This window comes from Monopterus albus, unplaced genomic scaffold (assembly GCF_001952655.1).
Source record: "Monopterus albus unplaced genomic scaffold, M_albus_1.0 scaffold65.1, whole genome shotgun sequence".
Lineage (NCBI taxonomy): Eukaryota > Metazoa > Chordata > Actinopteri > Synbranchiformes > Synbranchidae > Monopterus > Monopterus albus.
In genome coordinates, this window is record NW_018127945.1 from 4,359,161 (window position 1) to 4,369,909 (window position 10,749).

At 41.4% G+C, this 10,749-nt stretch overlaps 1 protein-coding gene across 1 annotated transcript in view; it reads right to left on the minus strand.

Moving 5' to 3' along the window:
• Positions 1-964: 964 nt before the first annotated feature.
• Positions 965-10,749, minus strand: part of gnao1a (guanine nucleotide binding protein (G protein), alpha activating activity polypeptide O, a) — a 121,322-nt gene continuing 111,537 nt past the window's right edge. Inside the window, exons 7-8 of the mRNA XM_020604371.1 lie at positions 5,056-5,209; positions 965-1,273 (exon numbers count right to left, since the gene is read on the minus strand). Coding sequence (XP_020460027.1) covers positions 1,086-1,273; positions 5,056-5,209 — 342 coding nt within the window. The 3' untranslated portion in view covers positions 965-1,085. The remainder of the gene's footprint in view (positions 1,274-5,055; positions 5,210-10,749) is intronic.

The window sequence follows — 10,749 nt, forward strand, 5'->3', positions numbered from 1 at the left end:
ACAAGGAAAGAGAGATGGGTGGAGGTGAAAGACATGAAGGTGTGGTGGTGGTGTGTAAATGAAGAGAGAAAGAGAGGGGGGTATGTGTAGGACAGACAACCAACCAATAAATAAATTAATAAATTAATCACCCATTATTAAACCAGGAGGGAGCTTACATGGAGAATGTTAGTAGGTCTAGAAGTTATAACAATGAGGAAGGTAGAGTTATAATGGTGTGTACTTGTGGCTATCTACAGTACAGTACAGTACCTCTAATACATGGCTCTGAGAAGACATTTAGCACATTTCCTATTGGCTCTCAGGTTCGGCCATGGTCACTGGGTAATGGTAAGGCCCGGTTCAGGAAACAGAAAACCTCACTTCCTGTCGATGAAAAGCGATTGTGGGGAGTAAAATTACTCAAACACAAAAAAGAAACTAATAACAAACGTCTTCAAACCGTCATGGCTAATGTAAACATAAAGACTAATGTTAAAATCAACATTTCAGCAGGTCTTAAGGGGTTTTTTAAGGTTTTGGCTGACCTGTCTTGTGTTTCTCTTTAGTGCTATTGACAGCTTCACATATTTCCACAAAAAACTGTTATTACATTATCACTACTAGCAAAACAAACAAAATGACACACAAATAAAGGTGAAAGATGAAGTAAAATGTGAACACAAATCAGTGAACAGACAGAACTTGTAATAAATATACACACAATCAACAAAAATAAAACAAGTGGAATTCATAAAAGAATCTTCAACAAAAGTACAGGTTTTGTTTTTGTTAACAAAAAACAGCTGAGAAAGAAAATGAGAGAAGAACAGGGAACAGAGGCTTTCATCGACTTTGTTCAAGAAGTTTTCAAGGCTGCAGGGTTTCGTGTTTTCTACTAAAACAAATTTCTTTGCTTGGCAAGAGGATACGTTGGAGTGAGAAGAGACATGAACTAAAAACATTTTATATATATATACATCATTGTCATCATCACCATCATCATTTCCCCAGCCATGTCAGAGGGGCGAGGAGGGGGTGGGGGGGACAGAGAGGGCGGGAGAGGGGAGGGGACAGGGTGGACTTTACAAGGTGTGTGGGCCTGCTCAGTACAAGCCACACCCTCGGAGGTTGTTGGCGATGATGATGTCGGTCACGGCGTCAAACACCACCTGGATGTTTCCTGTATCCGTGGCGCAGGTCATGTGACAGTAGATTTCTTTATTTGGAGAGCGATTCTTGCTCTCAAACTGTGCTTGGATGTAAGCTGCTGCGTCCTCATAGGTGTTGGGTCCTGGAAACAGAAACGGAGATGATAAAGTTCAGACAGAAATTTCTTAACTGAAGCTCATCAGCAGTTCCACTGTTTAGCCAGCTGTTGGTTTAACTGTGCTGTCTGTACTGTTAATGTGCTATTGCACGTCTTCATTGAATGGTCACTTTGAACTGTGGCTGCTTAGTAGCTACTTTAACTACTTGCTGCACTCAGCATCCCATAATCTGATTTAAAAGTCAGGGACATTGTTCATACTGTAATCAAAAAACGGCAGTGCGCAGACTTCACGCTTCTTTATCTTGGAAATATTTCCTGCTCATTAGATGTGGGGCTAATCTTGTTCAGTGTTGTTCAGTGTCCCTGCTTTCGTTGTTTGGGCTTGTTTGTCTTCCTGAATACTGGCGGTGTATACCCTCATATTGACCCATTCACAGATCAGATCATTTACACCATCCATACCACTGAGAAGCCCCTGACTGCAGGGTAGTTGCACCATTACATGTACATTCCTTTGGTTGGTTTTGTTTCAGTGTGATCTGTGAATGGGTCGAGGGGTGGTCAGTCATTAGGCTGCTAGAACAAAAACAGTGGCAGTGTTCAGGAAGACAAACTACTATGAAAACAGAGACGACAGCGTTAAACGAGATTAAATAAATGTAAACATAGTTATATATAAAAGGAAGCAGGTGAAAAGTAAGTAGAACACATTTAAATGAATAAATAAATAAAGAACAGTGATTTGCAGCAGCACACCAGTTAAACCTAGAAAAAGGCTGCTTTCAGATAACCTCAGTGAAACTGAATGTACATGAACATCAGTTCCCCCCCACATCTTTGTGCGCAGCAAACGTTAAATGCCACTCTCTTTTTCTCAGTTTGCACTGATGCGCTCAGCAGTTTTTCATTATGAATAAAATGTCCAAAATGCCCCTAATTTTTAAATCAGATTATGGGATGCTGGGTGTCTGAGGCACATTAACATTACAGACAACACAGTTAAACAGTAGAACTGCTGAGGCGCTTAAGTCAAGCCATGTCTGTCTCCTCCCCCACTGCTCTGTTAACCGGTCCAGTCATTTAGAGATAACTGCAGGTGACAGATCAGTTCATGTTAAGCTTTGCCGGTCTAGCGGAGGTACACGGTTAGGCCTATTTGTTGGTGGCACATAGGGTGGATCAGTTAGTGCTGTTGCTGATTATATGGATATAATTCTGTAATTTAGATCCTGTCTCCATGTCCAGAGATTTAAAATAAGCGAAGTGACACTGTTGTAAGCATAACTTGTGTTACTTTCCATTGGCAATGGCCCAGCATTTTGAATGTGTATTCTGGATCCAAGCACAAGCACACAGCGTGAGGTTTATTCAAATAAAGCAATGCAAAACAAGCTGTTGCTGCTGAATCAGATGCTCTAATGACTTGTTTGAATTTGCTGGCACTTTAGTACAGGATCTAAACTCACCCTAACCTTAGTCCCCACAATGTGAGTGTGTTAACAGGTTTTTGTCACCATAATGTAAGTAATACAAAGGCGCGCGCACACACATACACACAATGGCTCTGTCCCTGCAAGGCGCTGACCTGGCCATCGGGAGGAACTTGGGGTTCAGAGTCTTGCCCACATTTCAACATGTGGACTGGGGATGATTGCTCTACTTCCTGAGCCAATTGTACAAATAAAGTCAAAACCACTGTTGGTATAATTTCTTTCTATTAGGCTACTACAACAGGTAAAACTATAACAGGTTGATGACAAATGGAAGGCAACTTATGCACCCCTTACCTCTGAGAAGCTGGGTGTAAGCCGAGCGCCACCTACAGACATTATACTGTAACACGCACCGTGATGCAGCACAAATGATGAGCAATCGTGATAAACACGGACCATTATTGAGGCAGCGTACGACACTTTGAAGTGGCAACACCGTCATGTCATTTTACACTCACAGGAAATGCTTCGACTCCGTTTCACACCAAAGTTTGCCACTGTGACAATGACTCCCTAAAATATAAAATGTACCTACACTGCACTGCAGCATCCCTGTGTCCAATTCAATTAATGTTTTGATTTTATCAGCTGTAGTCAAATAATGTCAATTACATTGAACCTGTTGGCTGTTATCAGATAAACATGCATTTCAGGCTCAGCTACAGATGGTAACTTGTTGATACTGTATTTCTTTTTAATCCATCCTGACAGACCTACAGAGCCTCTCTGTGCACAGACAATGCAATGCCAGCTGACTGCGCGTCATTTGACTACAGCCCCATACATTGTAGCCAGACAGCAGCCAAGTACCGAGCTGACATGCAGTCAGTGTCACAGTATACAGTGCATGATGTAAGGTTCTTGTTTTAATGAAGACCTGTGGACACCAGAGAAGAGCAGTAGCTTGTCTTGCCATTCTGTGAAATGATACCATTTACTAAAGTTAACTGAACAGCTAAAGGGAACAAACAACATTGTAATCATCTGGGAGCTGTGGGAGGTGGTAAAAATTTCATGCCGACAGGCTTCTTAGGGGAAGGTAAGGCAACATGTCAGATAGACTTAACTGTGATTATCAGGGCAGTTACCAGAAAGTAACTAAGGAATGAGAGAGAAACGAATAGGCTCAGCTCAGAGAGCTGAGTGAATGTGGAGAGCAAGAGATGACTCACTGTCTCCCCCTCCCTCTTCATAGCTGACCAAGCATGCCTGTCTTCCGCTCTCTTGACTCTTCTCTGCCACAGCTACAACAGACTTTCACCTCCACAAGACGAAATCTACTTTTTTCTCCTCCTCACAGCTTCTATTTCAGCCTCCCTGCTGCTTCTCTCCCTTCTTGTGTTTATCTCATCTTGCTCCTTCGCTGCTGTTGTTTAAACAAAGTATACTAAATCTTCGTGTACAGTATGTGGCTCTATTCAAACTGAGGTGACAGTTCTTCAAAGAGGCATTTGGTTGTTGCCTGCTAACAAACAGTGTAAGCAGCTTCTAGAAAGCTATTTCACTCCTGGGAACCCTGTTAAGATCAGCAGCTGGTAATCATTCATACTTGATATCATCTCATTTAAACTAGTGTTCCCTCCATTACCCCTGCTTCATATAGGATCAACAAAATGCTTTGTTTTTTTTTTCAGGGAACTGGAGAAATTCTCTAAAGATTTCACAAACATTTCTTCAATCAAAATGTAGCTTTTTTAAAGAGATAGTTTAACATTTTTTATTGGCTTTCTTGCAGAGAGTTTGATCAAAAGATTGATACCACTCTCATGTCAGTTATTATGAAGCTTTCTCTATGAAGTGCTGCTAGACCACTGGACAGGCTCAGGCTAGCGGTTTCCTCTTATTTCCATTTGTCGTGCTAAGATAATCCAGCTCCAGCTACATACAGATGTACGAGTAGCATTGATCTTTCCATCAAACTCTCAAGGCTAAATGTGTTCAATAAAATGTTGAACTACCCCTTTAAAACTGCATTTAAGATGCATCTTTTAAACAAGACTTTTTGGTTAAAAAATTCTCTTCAGCACTACTGATAATGAACAGCCCTGTAAATATATTTTTATCTCAGCATTGTGATTGAGTCTAAAAACGGAACAGCTGTGTTTAAGTCACATTTTTCTCAGTGTTGTACCCTACCAAATGTCTGATGTCACATGCCAGGCTGCATGTGGCGCTTTTTCCATCCTGTGCAACAGTTTTTGGTTTCACTAGATAGCAGCTTTGTTGTACTCAAAGAAATAGACTTTGTGCATGCATCAAGGTTTGTTGCTGCTTTCTCATGTATGCACTCAGGTGAAACTGACCAGTTACCTGTGTATTCAGGGAAGCAGATGCTAAGTGGAGACTTCTTGATCTTCTCTGCGAACAGATCCTTCTTGTTGAGGAAGAGGATGATGGAGGTGTCGATGAAGAACTTATTGTTGCAGATGGAGTCGAAGAGCATCAGAGACTCGTGCATGCGATTCTGAGGAGGTAGGAAGAAGGAGGGGAGAAAGAAATGAGCGGGAAAGATGAAAAATAATGAGAGTGAGGAGAAATAAAGGGAGGAAGATGGAGCAAATAGGTGAAAGGAAGAGATGAGGGTTAAACAGAAAGGAGAAAGAAATGGCAGGTGCACAGATGATGACAAAGAGAGAAGAGGAAAGAAAGGAGAAGTTTAGATTACCACCAATCCACAACCTGAACAATTTGCTATGGCCAGTCCTGAGTTCACACTTTTTTTGCGCTTACAGAGATAAAAACACAACTCCCTCTGTTTTCAAGTAAAGCAGTGAGGAAAAAGCAAAAGGGGATAAAAACACCCAAGGTGATAAAACATGTTCTGCACAGTTATTGCTTGTGCATCTTTAATTGAATAGACTTTCTGCATGCATATTATGCAGTGTCAAATACACAGACTGCTGAGTGATTTCTTTGTCTCACACTGAAATACCAAAAAGAAACAGTGGTGGTAACAGTTCACAATGTTCATGGAATTCTCTCCAACATTTCAACAAATAAGAATAGATTAGGAAAACAGAGAAAAAGAAAGGGGCAGAATGGGAATCAGAAAGAAAAATATCAACAAACATTCTTCATAATTAATGGCTTAATTTAAATATTCCACAAATTCAAACAAACACATAATTATGTCACAGGAAAATAACCACACTCATCAAGTTACTTGTGGTGTTTATTATCAGTTCTTTTATGTATAAATACAACTTTCAATAAATTATCTCAGCAGTGAGGGAGATACAGCAGATACATTTTACAGTGCTCCATAAAATAAATTGCTCACACATGCACATATACGTGCAAATACACAGCATGTTCGTAGAAACTGCACGGTATGCGCAGGTGTTGACTGGTACTGATACAGGTCTATGCTACACAGTGAGGGTTAAAGAACATGAGTACAAGGACATTTACCAGTTTATTCTCAGCCTCCTTAATGCTACACAAGTTCATTACTGAGCCCTGCGGCTTGCTGAACTCTCTCTCAATGCAGCAGTAGAGCAGGCTCTGCCTGGCTCTGCACAGGCTTAAGTGCTCATTTCATCAACTGGCAAGGTTGAGTGGAAAACTGAACAAACAATAAGATAACCCAAAAGCATTTACAGGCAAAATATTACTTTCAAATTTAAGGAATACATAAGCCAGCACAAAGATGTCATTTGGCACTAAACTTTGGGAATGAAATGCAGTCTGAATAGTTCTTCATTTGTCTGGCACTGACATTTCAACAGCTTTTTATGTTGCTAAGGTATTGACTTGGCATAAGGCACTAACATTTCTTTTGTACCACCACCTGCTGCTTGGAGGAGCAGCAACACAGACTCCGTTACCTGAACGGACCACTGATTGTATTATTCACATCAGAGTCAGACACCTAAAAAAGACACTTTTATGTATAGACTCACAAATATCTCAATCACGGCAGCCTGAAGGAGTTCATTATCACTGGGACTGAAGCAGGACACAAACTACGTTACCCACTATTCTTTTTTTTTCCCCACTGATTAATTGGGCACTATTGCTGCCATTGGTTCTGTACCGGAAACAAATTCCTTGTGTGTAACATACTTGGCCAATAAAAGTGATTATTATTATTATTATTATTATACTCATTCCCTTGCTTGTTGATATGTACATACACATTGAGAGCTGATGTACCAGAGTCAAATTCCTCGTGTGTCTGACACACCTGGCCAGTAAAGCTGATTCTGATTCTGAAATGCTTTGCTGAAAAAAACAAAGTGACTAGTGGCAGTGTGTGTGTGTCTGTATGGTGCCTTTGTTTTACTTACATTATGGGGACTGAAACCTGTTAACACACTCACATTGTGGGGACTCGACCATCACTGAAAACACTGAATTTTGGGGTGGCAACATGGTTTAAGGTTAGGGGCAGGGGAATGGGTATGGGTTAGGGTTAGGCAAGTAGTGGTTATGGTTGCATGCAAGCACAAACAGAATGCAGTACAGTGTATGTAATTTGTTACAATCAATGTAAATATGAAAACAAAAAAACAATTATGGTACTTTAATGTAAATTCCCTGCTAATGTACTGGTATATTCAAGTGTAATTCACTTGAAATGCATCTGATGTCAGTGAGTGGTTTAATATACCACTGAAGAGTCTGTACAGCAGGAACAGGGACACATCCTGTTGCATGCCCGGCCTAAGGTTAACACATGCATGGAAAATTGAGGAGACAAAGCTCCAGCAGTACGCTGTCACTGCCACCCTGAGGGCAAACACAAATGCACACATTTCTTTTTATCCCACTGTGAGGTGGAGATTGCTAACTTACTGTGGATGAACATTTCACCAGCTTTTTGGTCCACTGTTTGTGTCTATTGTTGGATGCTATTTAGGCTCCCAGGTGTGACAAAAAGGTGAGTTGAAAAACACAAACCGTTATCCAGGGGTGTCTTTGTTTAATTGATCCATAAAGTCCTTGTCCTGCCCTGCAGTTTGTGAGCATGGTGCTAGACTAAATTATTATTTCAACAAATACTGACTTAAACATGTTAGGACATTTTTGCAGTGGCAGGACAAAGTTGGGGGGAAATCCTGTAATTTTGTTTTTCAGGGTGTGATTCTATCACAGCATAAAAACTAAACTGATCAGAAAATAAAATAATGTGTCTTTACTGTGTACCGTCGACCAGATGCTCATTGTTTTCAGCACAAGAAAAGCTTCTGTCAGGAGGACTTACTCTGACCCCATTTTAACACCTTTTACATTTTATTTGTATTTCTAGTCATATCTCCAAAGGGGCCTCATTAAATCAACAATCACATTTTCCTTTCACATCATGTAATAAGTGTGTTGAATCAGAGAGAACATTAACTAAATGCTTTCAGAGCAGGCAGCAGCAGGTTGTTTGGCAAGAAACATTTGAGGCTGTTTGGTTGAATACAGTGGTATTATTTGGCACAGGCAAGTAAGGTGTAGTGACATTTTGATGTCCTGTGTTTGTGTTTGTGTCACCAGTGTGTGTGTGTGTGTGTGTGTGTGTGTGTGTGTGTGTGTGTGTATGTCTGTGTCAAGGGCCTGTGTGTGTGTGGCAAGGGTATACAGATGCTTTCTGGGGAATTAATCCAACAGATACTGACTCCATCACAACACACATGGGCTGATGCTCATAAGCACGTACGCACACACATGCGCACACACACACGCACACACGCTGACCTTTCCTGTACTATCAACAGACACACATGTATGTAACCACAGTAGATACAATCCACACACACACACACACGATACACAGAGGCAAGCGCACACCCACAAAGCAGGCTGATCAACAGCCTAAGGCAGAGCTCTGTCTCTAATTATGAAAAGTTGGCACAGATGTGGCAGGAAGAGCCGATGACATCACCTAACCTGCTTTAAAAAAATTGCAAGCTTTGAGTAGAGGGTGGCGACATACCCTCGCTGTTTTGAGGTGGGAGGGGGTGGGGGGTATTGGAATAAAGAAAATGCCCTGCACATAAATAAATAAAGAAGGTCTCCACCTGTTAGCCAGAGAGCACTCTAACCAGTAAAGCTGTAAACATACTCACCTCAGCCAACAAAGATGATGATATTTTGCTGGTATTATATGCGTCTCTTTGGCTTTAATGCCAAGGCTCAAATGTGAACTGTTTCCTACAAATAGTGCACATCTTTTCATTTCACCATGGACAACCAGCAGCTGGCAAAAATGAAACTCAGCGGAAGGCAAAACATCAGGGATAAAACAGCAGTCACAAGGTTGGCATTCTAGTCCCAGAGAACCATATATACTCACCAGCACAAAATCTTTCAAAGCTCACCCTGGCTTATTAAGGCAGAACAGTGGACAGCAGGGATATTACACTACGCTGCTGTACACACTAGATGTGGCCCCGGGGCCCCGTGAAATCAATGTTTCCTCTAAAGCATTATCTGGGAATTGTCTGGTTGACTCAGCACACTAGCTTTTATAGCTCTTGGTTTAATGTGATTTTATAGTGACCCCATACATGATGCAGCATGAGACCCTAGGAAATCATTCCTAAAATGTGACCAGGTATGACTTCTGAGGGACCAAGGATGACGGAAGAAATTTAAATATAAACTATACATTTAACATCAAGGGAAAAAGAAATAAATGAAATTATACAGCTTATCTATACATTTCATCAAAAGTACAATTTCAATTATAGCCTAACATGGGCAACATGAGAACACACAACTTACTTCTGTTGTATATCTGCTTATCTTTCTGTTTCCAAAGAAATTATTGTACACATTGTTCAAACAGTGTCTAACACTGCATACAAAATGACTGCCAATGACCCTGGCTATACTTCAGTGAGACGGCATCACAAGTTATGAAGTATTTCACATAATAATGTTCGCTAAATGATTTTGTTTCCCAGTTCCCACCATCTGCCAACTGCCAACATGTACAGTGAGGAACAGAAGTATTTGAACACCCTGCAATTTTGCAAGTTCTCCCACTTAGAAATCATGGAGGGGTCTGAAATTCACATTGTAGGTGCATTCCCACTCAGAAACAGAATTAAAAAAAAAATTTTAGGAAATCACATTGTATGATTTTTAAAGAATTTATTTGTCTTGCACTGCTGAACATAAGTATTTGAACACCTGAGAAACAGCAAGAATTCTGGCTCTCAAAGACCTGTTACTGTGCCTTGAAAAAGTCCACCTCTACTCCACTCATTAATCTAAACTAGTAGCACCTGTCTGAGCTCTTTAAAGACACCTGTCCACCCCACAGTCAGTCAGACGCCAACTACTACCATGGGCAAGACCAAAGAGCTGTCAAAAGACACCAGAGACAAAATTATGGACCTCCACAAGGCTGGAAAGGGCTACGGGGCAATTGCCAAGCAGCTTGGTGAAAACAGATCAACTGTTGGAGCAATTGTTAGAAAATGGAAGAGGCTAAAGACGACTGTCAATCTCCCTCGGACTGGGGCGCCATGCAAGATCTCACCTCGTGGGGTATCACTGATGATAAGAAAGGTGAGGAATCAGCCCAGAACTACAAGGGAGGAGCTGGTCAATGACATGAAGAGAGCTGGGACCACAGTTCTGTCGGTAGAACACTACGCTGTCATGGTTTCAAATCATGCATTGCACGGAAGGTTCCCCTGCTCAAGTCATCACATGTCCAGGCCCGTCTGAAGTTGGCCAAAGACCATCTGGATGATCCAGAGGAGGCATGGGAGAAAGTCATGTGGTCAGATGAGACCAAAGTAGAACTTTTTGGTCTAAACTTCACTCATCGTGTTTGGAGGAAAAAGAAGGATGAGATGCATCCCAAGAACACCAACCCTACTGTGAAGCATGGGGGTGGAAACATCATGCTGTGGGGGTGCTTTTCTGCGAAGGGGACAGGACGTCTGCACTGTATTAAGGAGAGGATGAATGGGGCCATTTATTGTGAGATTTTGAGCAACAACCTCCTTCCCTCAGTCAGAGCATTGAAGATGGGTCATGGCTGGGTCTTCCAACATGACA